Source organism: Tyto alba, unplaced genomic scaffold (genome assembly GCF_018691265.1).
Source record: "Tyto alba isolate M040663 unplaced genomic scaffold, T.alba_DEE_v4.0 Super-Scaffold_45, whole genome shotgun sequence".
Taxonomy (NCBI): Eukaryota; Metazoa; Chordata; class Aves; order Strigiformes; family Tytonidae; genus Tyto; species Tyto alba.
In genome coordinates, this window is record NW_024881321.1 from 19,671,546 (window position 1) to 19,690,130 (window position 18,585).

At 33.9% G+C, this 18,585-nt stretch overlaps 1 protein-coding gene across 3 annotated transcripts in view; it reads right to left on the reverse strand.

The window, feature by feature from the left end:
* Positions 1–4,729: 4,729 nt before the first annotated feature.
* Positions 4,730–18,585, reverse strand: part of RBM26 (RNA binding motif protein 26) — a 56,675-nt gene continuing 42,819 nt past the window's right edge. For all 3 annotated transcript variants that reach the window (XM_032999555.2, XM_032999556.2, XM_032999554.2), the window contains 4 exons: positions 16,343–16,552; positions 13,736–13,822; positions 10,286–10,399; positions 4,730–5,572 (listed from right to left, as the gene is read on the reverse strand). In XM_032999555.2, the coding sequence (XP_032855446.1) occupies positions 5,483–5,572; positions 10,286–10,399; positions 13,736–13,822; positions 16,343–16,552 (501 nt within the window). In that variant the 3' untranslated portion in view covers positions 4,730–5,482. The remainder of the gene's footprint in view (positions 5,573–10,285; positions 10,400–13,735; positions 13,823–16,342; positions 16,553–18,585) is intronic.

Sequence of the window (18,585 nt, forward strand, 5' to 3'; positions counted from 1 at the left end):
CACTTCTCTCAGCTTTTATGCAGCAGAATCCTGTACAGCTGGGAAGCTCTATAAAAGAAGAGTTCATGTACCCTAAAGGCATTTCTGTGTTTCTGTACATCTCACCTACGCTGTCTGTGCATTAGCAACATGCACATGATTTTGGCAAAAGGATATAGACTTTTACATGCATAGATGAACATACATTTTTGTGAGGTCTGTTTTCTCTACAAGGAGGAAACATTTTGGCTCAAACATCTTTACTGCACAAAATTCTGTGCAAGATGAAGAATAAATTATGACCTTTAAAACTTAAGAACATTTTCTCATTTCCCTGGAGAGCATATTACTGTATAGAGAGAAGAGTTAGTGTGCCTTAGAGCTAAGAAACTGTTTGTCTAGCTGCACATCATTAGGAAAACATTTTGGAGAAGTTAGTGTTTCTTTTTTCCTTTACATTTAAGAGAACACTAAGCCTGAAAAGTCATTCTTTAGCAACTGGGAAACGGTCATCTGCATTGTTTGAGTTTTGAGGCCTGTAAATAACATTTCTGATTTCAAATAAACTCCATAGCTTGTTAGAAGGAACTGTAAATAACAGTTTGCTTTATTGTCCTTCCTTTTTAAAGAAAAGTGTATGCTAGGTGATATAAAGAGATCTAACCTTTTAAAGAAAATATTTACTCATCAAATTACTATCTCAAAATCTTATGTGAAACTGCAATACAGAAATTTAAAGTAGCGTAAAAGAGTAAAAAGACAATTTTATCCTCTCTGAATCCAAAAGGTCAAAATATTAAAATATGTCTACTGCAGATGTTTCACAGAAAAATTAATTTTGAAGAGTACATGCCTCAAAAGTTTTTTCTCCCACTTGCTGGCAGGGACATACTAAAATTCAGCTCATCAATTAGCACAGACAGATTTGCTGAACATGGTATTCCAGTCTTTGCCAGAGAAAGGTGAGAAACTTAATTAGTCTGTTTTGCTAAGAAAGCAGGAAGGATCCTGGAATTCAAGAATTCGAACTGTAACATGAAAATTATTATAAAATACCACAGAGTCAGAGGAAGTGATTTTCAAAGACATCAACTGGTCTCAGGATTACAAGCTTACTGTAAGAATAAAAAAAAAAAATTAATTTTCACTCATATGGACAAAGAAAGTACCAACATTCATATAAGCTTTAGCATTATCACATATAAAAGGATTTTACAAATAATGATACATCTAGTAAAAAAAGAGAAGTTTCTTGTGCAGTGTGTTCTTGAAATCCCTCTCATCAGTGTTCTCATTAGATCTAAAGAGAATTCAAATAAATTGGTGACTGAAATCACCAATGTCTATTATTGTTGCAAGTATTTTTGATGTCTATGGATTTAAAACATGGTTCAGAATAAAACATGCAAAGACATATTAAAATATTTTACAAAAATATCGTATTTAGGCACCTGTGTGACAAGCACACTAACGTGTTTATAAAGGTCTACATGATTCCTCAATAACTAAGAGTTCCTTTTAATAAAGGATCAGTTTACAGCTATATTAGCTCATCTAAAAGGTATTTTAAATCTCAGTCGGGAAATTCTACTTTGTCTGATTTATCAGGTTCAGCTGAAAGTAATGAAGTGCTATACCATCAAGACGGTAAGAAATAGCTCCACTCAATAGCATGATGAAGAACTATCAGAATTGTTCAGATTTTCATGTTTGATTCCTTTTTTTATTTTTTTCCACAAACCCCTCAAATTTCTGCTGTTTGCTCCAGTTGCTCTAATCTTATTAATTGTAACTTAATTTGCTAATTGTAATAAAATGTGATATAGGATTAAATCTGACTTAACTTCTCTTAGTTGCAATATTAAAACCATGTTGAATTACAGTAAATGAGGTGCTTCACTGAAGGCTTATGCCCCTTTATGCCATTTTGTGTATTGGTACAACAGTAGTATATGACTGGTGGAAGGGGAAAAAAAAAAATCCTCTGCCACTCTCCATCTATTTTTGGTGATATCTACTATTTCAGGGATTAGTTAAAAAATACAAGGAAGTTATTTTGGATGTTCCCTGAGTCAAAATCAAATTCTTGTGCATCTTTTTGTGTTCTTTTATGCTCATGAGACAACTGACAATTACAAACTGTCCGTTCCTTCTAAAACACCCTCTAATAAATGTACAATTATTAAAAGTTATCCAAGTGCTGACAGGAATAATAAGTTTAGTCAATTTGGGGACCTCTTCAGAGTGGATGGTCAACAACAAAATCAGATGCCTTAAATTAGGTACTGTCATGCTATGCTGTTCTCAGATACCCAAGTCACCTGGATAGTAATTTTTGACTCCTTTTCCAGTTAAGGAATAGAGATTGTTTTCAGACTGTGGTTTAGAACAGAAACTTATTTTCAGTACCTGAAGTTATACAAATACTTTTCAACAGATGGTTTTTCGATTTAAGAAATAGACCTAATTAGACTTGGTTGTAAAATATATCCTGTACCTTTGTGTTTTACTAATAAATAACTTATCTTTCTTCTATGGGTTTTATGATTTGAAGTGAGTTTTGAGAAAGAAAAAATGCAAATAGCACTGGCCGTAACTAATGCTTCAAATAGATATTCTTGTCACTTTACTATTCTGTAGATAAACTGTAATATAGCCTGAATTACTCCCACTACTTAAAATTTTAGTTCTACCAAATGTGGTTTTCTACAATATTGTCACTGAACTACATGTCAGATCACATCTTATTCAAGCCTTTAGCATCTAGCTGGAAAATAAAATACCTTTTAAAATGTTTACCTTTATTTCCACAGTAATTTTGAAAAGCTGTCCGGGGGAAACAAAGGTTTCCCCGCTCTTGGTGCCTCAGACTAGAAAAATCCATTTGCAGAACTGTTAAAAGAAACAATGATTTAGCTAATCACAGTGGAGGCATACTTGGGAATGCATTCAGAAGGATGAACTAAGTAAAGAAGGGAATGAAAGTCAGCAGGATTCTTGGTTTGTTGATTCAAACAAGGAAGGATGCTGCTCCAGGTGACAACAGATTTCACTGAAGGCTATGCTAATAAGGATCTGACTGAACTGAAATGACAGGAGTTGGCTAAGGTAGCAGCAAAAAAAAGTAAAGGGAGCGAAGAGCATAGCTAGACAAGGAATACAAGGATAGAAAATGCCAAAAAGAAATCACATCAAGAGTCATTTGCTAATGACACAAGTATTTACAGAATCCATCTAGATTGCAACCAGGACACCGTTCTCTTAAATCGAATGGCATACAATCACAGATTAGTTATCATTAGCTTGTGTTGATTGACTGCAGTGAAAAGGCAGGTTTGAGGACAAAGCATGCCATACAACCACCTTAAGGCAGCATGCACAGCTCCTTCCTGTGCTGTACCTGTTCCGTAAGACAATACACAAAAAACTTCCACCGCCCAGACCGTCGGTCTGGCACCCTTCAGAAGTTCTTAATTATTAAGAGAAAAGTAGGAAATCTTGTATTTAATTAAGCAAGTTAGAAAAGCTCATTCAGAGCACTGTATTAAAAGGTTCTTAAAATATTTTATTTTGCCTGACATTCAGTGCAAAAAGGAAATAATTTTCCCAAATACAATTCCTTATGGCAAGATTTAGAACATACTGTAACAAGCGTGGCAGTCAATTGTGAAATTTCAATGTGAAACTGACTATATAAAAATTTTAAGTGCATATTTTGAAACGATATGCACACACACAGGGACATGAAAAAACCCAAAAGTATGATCCAGGCCTCAAAAACACCTCAAAATAACTGAAAAGCACAGAACAAAAATTCTACAGCTGGAGCTCTTCTGTCTGGGCTACTATTACTACTACTGCTTCCTCAATTTCTATTCTAGAATTAAAAAAAAAAAAAAAATGCAGAGACATGATTTATAGTAGTATTCTCCCACCTCCACCCCTTCTAAAAAGACAAAAAACAGACTAAAGTACTTGAAAGTACTATTTCCTGCCTGTATTTGATACATGAGATAGTGGTTTTATGCTGCACTCATGAGTTGATGGTGAAAAAAAACAGCAAAAAAACCCCAAAAATAAAACTAAACCCCATAACTCTAGCACTTAATAGGTGGATTTTCTTTTGAAAACAGAGCAGGAGAATTCCACTAAATGAAAATAAAAACAAGTCTGTCTGGTGAGAGAGGTCTTTTACTGCAAAGAACAAAGCAGTTCCCCTTCTTAAGAAGGGGATAAACTTCAGACCTCATGTAACAGAATGCCCCATTAGAAAGAGCCAACATTCCATGTATGTACATTTTTAAACAATTAATATACACTACAGTGTGAACTTCCTATCTGCTGAGTGTTACTTCTGAAATGGAAAAATGTAATCACACAAACACAGGAATAAAAAAAAATGCATTCGTGTGCATATTCAAATTTTTTAGAATACCTATCAAATATTCCATGTCTCCTAATCTATTTTTCTAAATTACAGTTCAGTACTGCATGTATTTTTGTGGAATCAAATTTTCTTCTACAGTTGCACAGTACACGGATATGGAATAAATTCCTTGTTGTTGGAATATTAGTCTGTTTACTGTTTGACTTAAATCAGTGTAAAATTCAGAAGACATCCAAAAGCTCTTATACAACAGAGTACATCTGTGTGTTAGTGTAAATGAAACATCATTATGTTGAGATTTTTTTAATATTCAATAGTATTTTAGTATAAGTGATAGTGATTAGAGCTCCTTTTGTGAATATGGGGGTGGGGGTTGCCATTTGGAATGGTCTTTTTTTCTTTTCTTTTTTTTTTTCTTTTTTTTTTTTTTTTTTTTTTTTTCATTATGAAGGACCATTGCCTTAGAGCTTTTTTGGTTATTGCTTTTTTTTTTTTTTTTCTTTTTTTTTTTTTTTGAAGACCATACCATTTCTTTATTTTTTAACATCTTAAAGTCATAAGGACTTATATGCAAAGCAGTCATACACTTTATCATTAAAACCCATAGGTAAAATACGTACACAAATCCAACAAAAGGCTAGTACATAGTAAAGCCTAAGCATACTACTATGCAATATTATGAATACATAACTTTAGAGACTTCAGTTTAGTACTGTTATCTATTCATTTCTGAAAACATTCACAAAGATTTTTAAATGCAAATTTTCATTCCGTATCTGGAATAGAACAAAAATTATCTATGTTATAACAACTGTTGGTCATTTGTGTTTGACCAATTCGGTAAATTACAAAGAACCCAAAGAATTCTGTAACTTTCTGTAGAACTATGTAATAAAAACATTGCATATGTTCCTAGTATGATGTCTTTAGCAATCATTTACTGAAATGTAACTCAAACATCAATCTCTCAAAACATATAACCGACCAGCTGCTTTTTAGTCTATATCCGAATCCAACTTCATCACAAAATTCCTTTTAATACAAAGATGAAGTAGTACATTAGGTAATACTAATGCAACACAGGTGCAGTTCTAGCATTGTCATTGATCAACTGAATCATCTTCTCCACGAACGAGATTCATTATCCTCCTCCTCTTCATCATCATCTTGAAGCAGCGAGTCATCCACCAAAGATTCTTCCTGAAACTTCAAGAGAAAAATGTGATACTCTGTTATGTCAGAAAATATGAAAAGGTCAAAAGGCAATATACGAATCTCTGATATTGCCAATTTAATAAAGAACAAATTTATTTTTCAATAGGTAAACAGTAATGCCTTCAAAAAAGTATACTGTATGTATATGTATTACATACACATATTAATAAATGGCAAATAAAACATGGCTTTTCTTTTCAATGGACTTCAAAATGACCAGGATATATGCACTTTATACTTAAATAGCTCTTCTGATTCCTCAGCACATCATTCATGACTAAGCTACAATATTCCCATGGAACTACACTGAAAACCAATGTTACTGTTACATTTTTGCATGTTCACAGTAACTATGCCTGTTTTCATCCAAGAGCTTAATCTACCTGTGTCACAGTATCAGAAAGGTTGAATCTGAGATATTTTGATTTTGACATCTTAAACAAGTTTAAAACCAATATAAAGATTTAAAAGGCTGGGGCAGGGAGACAGGTATTTACAGAAATTTAAGCACAATATATTAATGTATTTTCAATTCCCTTCAGTAACAATATAGTAACTTGGCAGACTTCATAAAACCCTGAACATTTCAGGTTGACAGTTACAGAGACGCTTCAGAGAGGCAAAGTTAAAAAAAAAGAAAGATAAACAGTTAGGTTTTATTTACCTATAGACACAGGGGTGTATATATAAACTATCCCTGTCTCAGAATTTTTTGACAATTACACCTATCACAGCCAATTTCTGCACTAGATAAAGAAAGGACTAAAATACAGGGATGTCTTTCCCTAGCAAAATCTCCCAGCTGTTAGGTAATTGTTATGGTCTCCCTTGCTTATTTTTCTTGTCCCAGTAATTGTAGTTTTTCGTTACAGAATTTTCAAATTCAGCAGGAGGCATGAAAGGTTGATCTGTGAAGTTAGGGAGCCTTCTGGAGAGATGTGAGGCTCTAGGTGAAGGAAGCTTAGAATTAAGTTTTCTCCCTTTCCAGTAGCCTCTTTTACAAGACAGAGAAAGTAGTATGTTCATTACTTTTGCCTACAGAAGGTGTGTTTTAAAAAGCAGCTCTGTCTACACCTGACCTGTCTTTTCAATGTTATGCTTGGGTACTCTAACCCAGACTAAAACACGGGAGTTTTCTGAGGACTTAGCCTCTTCTCCTGGTGTCTAGATGCCCAGCAGGGTAAAATACAGCACTGCTGTCAAAAACGAGTCCTGCATGCAATGCAGAACTCTGAAGTGTGCAAGGCTGAGTGGCAGTAGGGATGATCAAAAAGCCTGGAACAACTTCCATATAGGGAAACAACTATAGCAACTTGGATTCTCTGGCTTGGGAAGAAAGTAACTGAGAAGTATGACAGGACTCTATATATCTTAAGTCTCTCAGAGAAAGTGAAGAGAGAATGATGGTCATCTTTTTGATTCAAGAGCAGAAAAACATCAAAATTAAAAATGCAGGTGGCAGCTCCAATATAAAGATACTTATTCGGGGTAGACACAGTTGCACAGTAGCATTCCCTGTTGCAGGACATTATAGATGCTATTCAGATCCCAAAGACACCAGACAAATTCATAACATAAACACCTATCAGGGGCTTTCAACTACAAAGACAACGCATCTCTGACTCAACAGTCCCTGAACTGCAAACCACTGATGTTTAAAAGCTTATCTCTACTTACACATTTTAAACTCTTCCTAGGCATCTGTTGTTGACTCAGTAGAGTCAACTCTCTTGTTAGGCATCCAGGTGTAGAACATAAGGCTTCTAGGAAGATTAGGTGCTTTCATAATCAAGTGGCTACTCACCAGGGATTTTCTAAAGCATTCAAGTCCAAAAAACCTACCTCATGTTTTCAAATATGGACTAGGAGCCATGTTTCACTAAGAATGCCACTCTGCCGCATGATCTAGCTCACTTCCCCCCTCCCTCCCCCTCAAACATCAAGGTACTTAGTTTCACTCAATTCTTAAGCCTGCTATCTCTTTAGCATAGTATACCTTAGTTGAACTAAAATAGTAGTTTGAATGTGAAAAAACGAAGGAAATATTTTTCATGTTTTTACAATAGCTGATATAAAATGAAGTTAAGCAAGTAGCATGACGAATTGCAGGCATGCAGAAACTCAAGACATGTATTTTACATGTATAAAGAATGTATGATTGAAATTCAGGCCACTGACTATAAAAACCCAATCCACCCCCAATCTAATCCTGCATAATAACCAAATTTTAAACAATAAAACTATGTAAAATGTCTTTTATGCAATTGGTTAAACTTCAGTGTATGAACATGAAGTTCTTGAACTCATCCATCCGGGACCTGGGGATCATAAAATTATACTTCAAATAACAACCAAATGCTAGAAGCAATACAAAGCTCACAGAAAGAAAGAATGTCATTTAAATGCAAAATTTCCCAAGGATTATTGAACAGAAATCTCTCGTGTAAAGAAAATTGGTGAAGGTTAGAAGGACTAATTCAGTTGTAGAAAATTCAAATTAAACCCAATCTCATTACAGAAAGAAGATAGGAGAGCTACATATATTTGGCTTGTTTAGAAGGTGGGAAAGAGTCAGAGGTAAGTATATCAATCATGTTAAATAAAATAAAAATAAAAATAAAAAAAAAAAAAACCAACCAAACTGTGAACTCTGGGTCAAGTAAGAATCCAGCAACACTACTAACAAAAATATAGGTAAACTAATATCTTTATATTTCACATTTGCTATTGCAAAGATGTCAGCAAGCCTACAAAAGCAATGAACAGCTAGGGGTTTTGACCCAAGATCAGCTCCTATGCATTTTCTGTAAGAATAGGTAGACAAGGAATGACTGCAGAAACAGTCCAGAGACAAATAAAACCAGTTGAATTAAAGAACGAAATCAGATCTCAAGAAAAGCGTTAGAAAAGTAAATAGTCAGAAAAAAAAATAAATCTGCAATAAAGATAAACATTTCAATAATGAAATTATTTCTTAAAATATGTTACTTCCCCTTTTACTTCAATTTTGAAAATCTTGGAAGTTTTATATGAGTCCATCAATTTATCAACTACTGAAACTAGGCCCATGCAGTCTTTTCCTTGAGTTTTCTTCCCATACATGATGACTCCTGTTAAGGAGAATAACCATCACCTAAAACAGATGTATCCCACTACCACAAACACTTCTCAGCTGACAAGTTGTCATCACACAGCCAGGCCTGAGGCCTCTTCAGGTCTGTAAATCTGTTCCTTCCCTTTGCCAGGGAAGCCAGCACATGTTGCTTGTTACTACCTTCATTCACTTTCCCCCACTATCTATGTCCCAGAGGTTCCCTCCTACACTCGGTGTTTTCAGCTGGGGTTAAAGGACGAATCTCTCCGTAGCTTGCCTACCAATGAATTTGTACTTCCCCCCTTCCTTTACGCTGCTGAAGTGTTTGCATTATGCAAAAAGGAGAAGTCTCAGTGAAATAGTTACTCAATGAGAACTCTCAATAAGGTAGGCTCCTTGCAGCAAAAACATTGCTGTTGATCTTTGCAGGCCAATATATCCCTGAAGGAGAAGTGACAAAATATCTAAGATGCTCTCTGAAGATTCCCCAATGTAGCCTCTTGTTCACTCACAGCTCATTACTATCTGACAATGGCTGAGGTTTGCATATACAAGGAAAGTAATACTTATCAAGTCAGAATGCACAAATGCCTAACATGTATACACAACAGTGGAGATAGTCTACCTGTCTTAGGTTGACATGCTAAAAAGAAATTAGCATTTTTGAAAACAGAAAGCAAACAGGCAAACTGGCTTTCTTCAGGAAAAAAAGAAAAAAAGGCAAAAAAAGTGAATACTACAAAATGTAAAATACTAATTGAATTTGGTTACACCAAAACAATCTTGCAAAACTACTTCTGCAACTACTTGCAGAAACTACTTTTGGTACATCTGCCAAAATATCATAGGAAAAAGATACAGACAAAATACCACCACTGTGTAAGTCCAGGTGTACTTCTACTTTGGCTATTCTACAGCAATTACGTATATACAATTAACCATCAGTAAATGAATCAGAAAAAAGATTGCTTGACTTCTTCCCCAAGTGGCATTTATTTTTCAGAATTCCCAAACATTGGTATTTTGAGTGTAATTAGTTAAATGGATCAAGAAATGTTGCCCCACTATTCTTACATTAACCAATTGAAGTTATTTGGACTAGGCTTTAGTATCTTTCATGCACCATGATGAAGACTAACACTCAGGAGTACTTCAGATGTTTGAATGAAATTAGGAAACGCTCTGAATTATTCTTTCACCTGTATTCTCCAAGCCATATCTCTCTACAAAGGAGAATTAGATTCTGAAATTTGATCCTCTAAGAAATTAGTGCCTCAAGCAGATGGTACAAAACCATATTTTGGACAAAATCCTCAATCTCTCTCATTCAAGTTCAAATCCATCCCTTCCATTTTCTAGGTATATCCTCTAGATTTTTTTGCTGTGTGAGAAACAGAACGTTTCTGCAAGGAAAAGTCAAGTATCTGGACTTTCAACAGCCTATAAACCAAGAAACGTATTAACAGATAAATCCACTTTCTGATACAAAAACATGAATTAGATTCAAAAGTAGAAGTATGAATCAGCAGATCATTTTCTTTTGAAAAAGCTACATTATTTCATCTTAAAAAAGAAAAATGAAAGAAAAAAAAAATAAAAAGCAAGCTTACTTCTTCTTCATCAGGTTCAGCTTCTTCTGTTTCAACAGCTGACAAACTAGCAACAGGTTTGTTCCATGCCAACTTTAACTCTTGTCCTTTAAAACGAGATCCATGAATTGCAGCCTAGAACAAGTTTAAATGTTTTAGTTATATATTTCTTTGTCAGGGGAAAAATTAACTTCAGTAAAACTTACATGTCATATACAAACCAACAGTCTGTTTTTTCAAAAGAAAATCCAAGTTTTAATATGTTTATACTAAACTAGTGTTAATACGTTAAAACAAAATACTTTCATGCAATGCACATGGATTTCACACATCGTTTCAGGAAAACGACTGAAGCATATTCAGAAGAAAATAAGCTTGGAAAACCATAAATCATTTTGGTGATGTGGTTAATATACTGAACCAACACCTCCCTGGTTTTTAATATTATCTTGTTTAGTTCTTCATCTTTCAAAAATGGACACAAAACTGTTACTGCATAGCTTACTGGAAGAAGACAGACATCCCACAAATACAAATGAATTAATATATTCAAAAAAACCTCAAACAAACAACTAAAAAAAGCCCCTTTGTGATTACAACTTATACTGGAAAATGTTCCACTTCCTGTAAAGCTGCTGTAATTGAAATGTAAAAATTTTTAACTTATGGGATATTCATGCCTTTCTAAGTACCAGCTGCATTAAGTGGCTGCTTTGGAAATAGTATGTTCAAATTAAAGTAACATGAATGAGCATAAATCAGCGTTAGCAACATTCCGAAATAACTGTCATGGTCACAAAAGATTTATAGTACAATCTGAAAGCACAGCATAATGTGAAATGTAGAAACAATTACATGTGCAATGACATCTGAACATGAATTGTGTGATATTAAAGTCCCCAGGTATAAATTTTAAATCTGTACATATAAATTTATGATAAATTTAAAAGATTCTATGCTTATTAAAATGCAGCTCAGGAGCTTTTTGTCCATGGTCTCATCACAATGTCACACAAGTAGAATTTTTAGAAGTACTTATACGTGACATTTAGGTCCAGAAACAACTTGTAATCTTTGGAAGAAATTACTACTACATAAAAATGCAACATTTTACAATAGGGAATCCTCCTCTTCCTTGCAGGCTAGAACATATATGGTCATAAAGCCTAGGCCTATCTTCATTTAAGAAGGTAAAATATCAGCTGCGTTTACTTCACAATTGGCCTCGACAGAGGTTTTTAATGATTACCTTCTGCAACTTCTCCAATTGCCAGTCTTAAAGTCTGCTTTAGCAGTAAACACAGAAATTCCAGTGGAAATATATTTAATATATAAAAATATCTTAAGGAAAATACAGATTTTACTATATTTGGTCAAACACAGCTTTCATAAAATTTTCATTTAAAAACAAGAGTGCAATTAGACACAAAGTCATTGAACATTTAAAAGCTCTAATGCTAACTAGAATGTGGATGTCTCAAAGGCTGATCATGAATTCTGACCCAACTGAAATATCACCACTTTCTGGACCATATTCTGGACTTCACCTTGAATACAGCTTGAAAACTCCACCTATTCTATATGAGAGTGACTGAGGAAACACATACTGCTTTTTAAATGCAGTGAAATACATCATAACAAAAAAAGAAAAAAAACCAACACACAACAAAAAGAGAAGTACATAACGTTGACTTCAACCTTTCCACCAAACATATCTCCCTTCTTCCCCTGACTACATCTTTCTCTATTGTCTGCACAACCTTTTTTTTCAGGTGCTTCCTATCTCTGCACTTCTGTGTTTGACTTCTAAAATACTACTATTCCCTACTCTTTGGGCACAGAAATTTAGCTCAGTCTGAAGTGATTCTCCATGCAAATGTTTAGGCAAGACATGTTGTATCAGTAAAAACTGTATTTTGCTGATAACAAGTAACTATAGTAAGATACTGCCAAGATCTTGTTGTCAATCATACTCCACCTGATAGAAGTAAAAGCTTTATTTGAACAGTCCATAAAAACAGATTACTGTTCTAGGTGACCTATTTTTCTTTTCAGAAAAGCAGAAGTTCCTCTCAATACTTAAAATGTTTTTTATGTAAACTACGTCAAAGAACATGAAGTTGCAAAATTAAGTACCCCATGTCAGGAAGCACCAAAACTAAAATGCCAACCTTAATTCAGTCCACTTTTGAGTATACTAATTACGACAGCTTTTATCTGCAAACAGGTATTGTTTATTCTCCACAGAACTTTTGTTCACTGTTGAACTGTGTTTTTTCAATACTGTTTTTCCCCATCAGTCGGTACCATTAATTACACTTCCTTTTTAACAGAGTAACTATCATCTCCATACAGCTAGTGCTCATCATCTCTGTATCTTAGAGTTTCACAAACAAAAGTTCTATTTTCATAACACATCTCTGGCACATGCATCAGATAGTTTCTCAAAATACGTAACCCTGTTACTGTAAGTGTTCAAAACTACTGTCCCCACTGGCTTAAATCTGCATTGTAAATATCAGTATTTTCGTCAATCATGTCACCAGAGTCTGAGGATAAAGCATGCAAAAAGATAAGAGTCTGGCCAGGTATGAAAACTGTGTTCAAGTAAACTCCACAAGATGAACTCTGTGCAAAATAGAAACTTTGTGCAAAACAAACATAAAATGAAATCTTTCCATACAATGATACTATAAATATGAATCCATTCTTTCTGGAGTCCCTATTGTTTTCAGGATACTCCTTCCCAACAGTGATGCAAGGATTTTAATGAAAAAAATAATTTGCAGAACAACTATGTTCGTTACCTTATATGGGTTCACATATTGCCTATACCATAAACTGAGTAAGGCAGGAGTTCTGCTGAGTCAAATGCATGAAGTGCTAATGATCCATATCTAAGGGTGCTAAATTACAACACATGTCAACTCTGGATTTTAGTCACTAAAAGTTACTTCCATAATTCTATACTTCTAATTTCCTAAGTTTCTAAAAAAATATGCTAAAAAAGGAAAAAAAAAAAGGAAAAAAAAAAAAAAATCCCATCACATCAAATCACATTCACACTATCACATGTTTTCAGGAAAAGATAAATCCAATTGATCCAAAACAAAACATATAGTCTCACTCTGCAGAATGTCAGTGAGATTTCAAGAAGACTGTGATCATACCAAGTATTCAAGTAAAAAAACTGGCAAAATCAAGACATCCAGCTATCAATTCCCATGTGTTTCTCTTATTTTCTCTCTTACATCCTGTACTTGAATTTGCTATAAACATCCTTGTTTCTCTAAGTATTTCAGCAATATGCTGTTCTGACAGACTTGTTTAATCTAGGATTAAACTTTTGTGTCAGACTACTAAGAAGTTTTTAAGCAATTAGTAGAATTACATTTAAGAAAATACACAAATATAAAGTAACTAGAAAGTAACTGAATGTTGCAGAGTATCTTCAACAAAGACTATACTCACAGCTTCAGCTTCTGCTCTTGTTTTAAAGGTAATCACCGCATGGAGAGAAGAGTCATCTATTTGGCAATCTTCAATTTCACCATATTGCTTTTAATAAATAAAAAAAAAAAAGCTTAGTGAAATAGTTCTCCACCTCTAAAAATGCTGTCCTAAATCAAATACCCTCAAAAATCATGTAAAATTAGAATAGTGTACCTTTTACAGCCTTAATGCCAGAGTACTTGTCTTTGCAAGGAATACAGTTACTTTTACTTGCATTTCTAAAACACAAAATTGCTGTGGTCTCTGGATTTCCTGATTATAAACATACAGGTACGAAGTAAAATTATGTCAGAAAAAGAGGTTGTTCTGCTTCAATACTTCTCTCTTGATCAGAAAGAATGGTCTTGAGATGATTCCATTAGTCTATTATGAAACTCTTCCACAAAAAGATGTATTAGATGCCAGGACTGTAGAAAAAGTTTCAAAACTTAACTTGATTTCAGCATTTTAAGAACCTGACCCATCTATTCCTGTAATAGTGTCTATGGTATTGCTACCTTTAATGCTGTCATCACTGTAAGCTGCAATGCCCAACATATCTGTACAGATGCAGTGCACTGCTGATGTGCAGAGTTGTGATATCATATGACAGAAAAAGAATTACAGCTCAGTGCATTTCCATGGAATTTGAAGCAAGTTTAAAACAGCAAATGCACAACCTGCAAAATGAAATAATTAACATTTTTTCTCAGTGTTATACTGCTAAAACTGTGAATAAAATTGTACTTGTTGATGTTACTAAGGTTTTTTTGGTATTTTTGTTTGTTAAAGGTAAGTTTAATACTCCCTGCAATAAAGCCAAAGTATAAGAAAATACTAAGTTCTGAGCAAATTTATGACTATAAACTGATACCATACAGCAACCTTTTAACACTGGCAGATTCTGTGTCTTCATTTTTATATTCGTCGCAGTAATAGAAGTACATAATTAAATGAAAAATTTGAAAAGTGACCAGCAAACTTTACTTTAGGAATATTCACAAGGCAGACTAAATAACAATATAATGCTGTAGATTAAAAATATTTTTTTTCTTATACTCATCATTGAAACTGGACTCAGAAATGTCCTATGGTTGACCAAGTGGATTGTATTGCTTCATTTTAAAGTTATATGGTCTTAGTTTTACACCCAAAATTTGGTAAGTCATTGCTCAAATATTCAGCCCATCATACCTCTCTATGGAAAACACTTTTGCTCCCCTTAAATACACACACACACACACACACACACGGGTATGTATAAACGTTTGCTCTGTAATTCTTCCCTACAGAAAGTAACTTGGTTCCCTTTCTGTTCCCCGATATAGGTATGATGCGGTATATTTAAGGGGAGCAAGCTATATATGTACATTTATGTATTATAATATATATAGTGATCCTGGAAACACAACACTTTAAAAAACCCAGTATAGCAGCGGTGGTGGTTTTTGTTGTGGGTTTTTTGTTCATTTGGTTTTTGTGTTGGTTTGTTTGTTTGTTTGTTTTTTTTAAATTTTATAAAGGAGAGACACGTCCTTGCTGGCTCTTGTTCTTATGAAAAGCTGCTTGCACAGCCACCAGACAGGAAATAGTAAGTACACTGACTGGAGTAGAATTTACTGGACTTACTGGCTCCTGGAGTTCTACCTTCAGAGAGGACCACTGTAATCAAATGTTGGGGGAAAAAAAAAGAAAAAAAAAAAAAAAAGAAAAAAGAAAAAAGAAAAAAAAAAAAGAAAAACAAAACACACAACGAACACAACACCCCCCATACACACAAAAACAAACAAAAACAAAAAAAAAACCAACCCAAATAAGCAAAACTAAACAAACCAAACAAAAAAACAAAAAAAAAATACCAACACCACCAAAAAAAACAAAACCCACCAAAACAATGACCCCAAAAAAAAAGAAAAAACAATAAAAATAAAAACAAACAAAAAACCCCCACAACAACAAAAAAAAACAATCAAAGGCAGGGACACACACACACGGACGGACACACACACACACACAGATTCACACTATTTATGCCACTAGATATTGTTAGCATTCGTTCCACAACATAAACAAATCTCTTTTTATTAGAAGCCTTTTGATTCTTAAACTTACAGAGTTAGACAAAAGCTCTTAAAATTTTCAGTGAAATTTTTCATTAAGCACTTGTTAAAATACTTCAATAAAGACAAACAGACTTCAGGTATTGAAAGTTTGGCACAGAATCGGTCTTTGCTCTCACCATCCCTTCCGTTATTTTATCTTTCTATACCTAAAAATTTGTAACAATTTTACATATAACCTGAACAAATAAAAATGGTACGTCATTACTTTATATTCACAAATTCCTTTCTTTTCAAGAAAAAACCCAAGCCTTGTAAATGCAGTTACAGTTATAACTAGTTGAATCAGTGGTGTAATTTCTCAGTTTCACCTTTTACTGATGCATCCTCTTTTTCCATGAACACGTATGTCATGTTAAAGATTCATTCCTAGGTAATATTTCCAGATGAATTGAATCAAGAGAAAGCAAGTCATTCAGTACAAGAATGTAATCCAAAGAACAGAAAATGTGAAATTGCCACATACCGCAAAATGAGGAAGAAGATCTTCTCTATCACTTTCTGTGAATGCAGAGATTTCTAATGCCCTAGGCCGATGATCCACAACTGCATGCACAGGAACTCCTCTGCCTCTACCTCGGCCTCGTATTCCTCTACCTCTGCTACGTGATGCACCCCGACCTCTTGCATGAACCCCTCTACCACGAACTGAAGAAAGAATCCCTCGTTTGGCAGCCTAAGACGTTTATACATAACATATTGATGTATTAAAATTCATAACCTAAGTATTTAGACAAAACTAATAAACATGTATTCTGATGTTTCCTAAAAACACATCCCCAAATAAACCTCAGAGCAGCTTACAGGTCTTAAAATAACAAAAGGGGAACATGCTAATAACATTAAAAAAACTAATACTGTTAATTACTAACAGATCAAAAATAGGATAGAAATAGGAAAAAAGAATCCGGTATTAAACACAGATATCAAAAGAGCCCTTAGCTGTGAGGATAATTCCTCATAAGAGGAAGGAACTGCAGTACATTTGAACTTTCATTAACAAGTTTTCTTGATGTGGTGACTAACTACTTGATTTGTATCTTGTCTCTTAATTTGTCTCTGGAAGTCTAGTCAGGACTTTTATTCTTATCAAAATTAATGCAGCATAATAGCTTTTGGTCACAGAATTGTGAATGAACAGAGGCTCTAATGAGCATCCCCCCAAGGACAAATTATTTGCTAAAAATTTGGCTCTACATATTCACCAATTTCCATTCCCACAATACCTGTGTATCCCTTCCAAAGAACTGGCACACATTCTCCAAAAAAAGTCAAAAGGCTGGTAAAAGTATCTCTGACAGCCATTTAAAAAGTAATTTGCAGTAGTTATTTGAAGTTTCAAAATAGCAATTTTAAGGACATAATTTCAACATTTATAACAAAAATTCAAACTCAAATAAATGTGATATAATACACAAATGTTAAATTAAGTCACTATAACACTGTTTTTAACATATCCTAGTGTTTACAACTCAAGCACTGATAGCATTACTTTAATTCATGCCAGTGATTAAACGAATAATCCAGGAAGTTATAGATTATGCTGACTCAACAGTCAAGGCTGTATACTGTTTGGGTTTTCTCACAGTAAAATCGGGGCCACCTGGAATATAACAGCAGGTTATGAGTCAGAGAAGTAACACATGAATATTGTGGGAGTTAAAGTCACAAAGACCATGTGTGAATGTAAGTTTTTCTGAAAAACTTCCAAGAATACTGAAGAATCAAACCAACATCAAGGAGAAAAACCCCCATAACCCTCTTGTAAATTTTACAAGGGATACATTTCATGCTATTCCTTGAAACATACAGGTATGTTTTACAAATAACCCTTTTTTTTACCATGCACTTTGATCAGTATTTGTTAAAGATTTCAGAATATTTGTTTTACTAGCAGAAATTTACTTTCCTGAAAGAGGTACGATTTTTTTTACAACTCAAAATACAGACAGACTCACAGAGATTCAGTAGGATTAATACACTCAACCAGGGTGTAATTTTATCTTGAACGAGCACTTACTTTTCTATGGATACTTTACATATAATTCAATTCACATATTTTCTAAAATGTGCAATTTATAAGTAAGCTCTCAATACACTTATGAAATATTATTCACCATCAGAATATATATTATTAACATAAGATTTTATGTCATCTCTAGTCAATTGGCTTGGCTTATTAACAAATCTATTTTTACAATTACCAAAGCTGCATAACAACTTAGTTTGAAAGTAAGATTTTAATGCAACTTAGCCGTATGTATGTGCACTGTGTTCATATGTAGTTATACATAAGACATGACCAAACTTCATTAAGACAAGAAGGATTTAAGCGACACAGCAGCCTGCTTAACAGTAAAAAGAGATAAGATTATCATGCAATTAAGTAGAAATTACACGAATATATAGGCAAGACAGTGCAATATAACACAGAACAACACCCAGAGCATTCAGAATTTCTCAAAATAAGACACAGATATGAAGAATCTTGCACAGCCTTCTGAATTTTTTTAAAAGTACTTCAAGAAAAAGCTTGTTTCTATACAGTAAACACTTCATGAAACACTGTATTTGCTTTTGATAAATCATTCTTCTCTTGAAACCAATGCTGTAGTAATATTACTTTTGGCACTTAAGTCTTTTTGGTTAATCTCATTAAGATACTAACACTTAAGAATTAAAAAAAATCAGTGTTTTTTAACTCTTCTG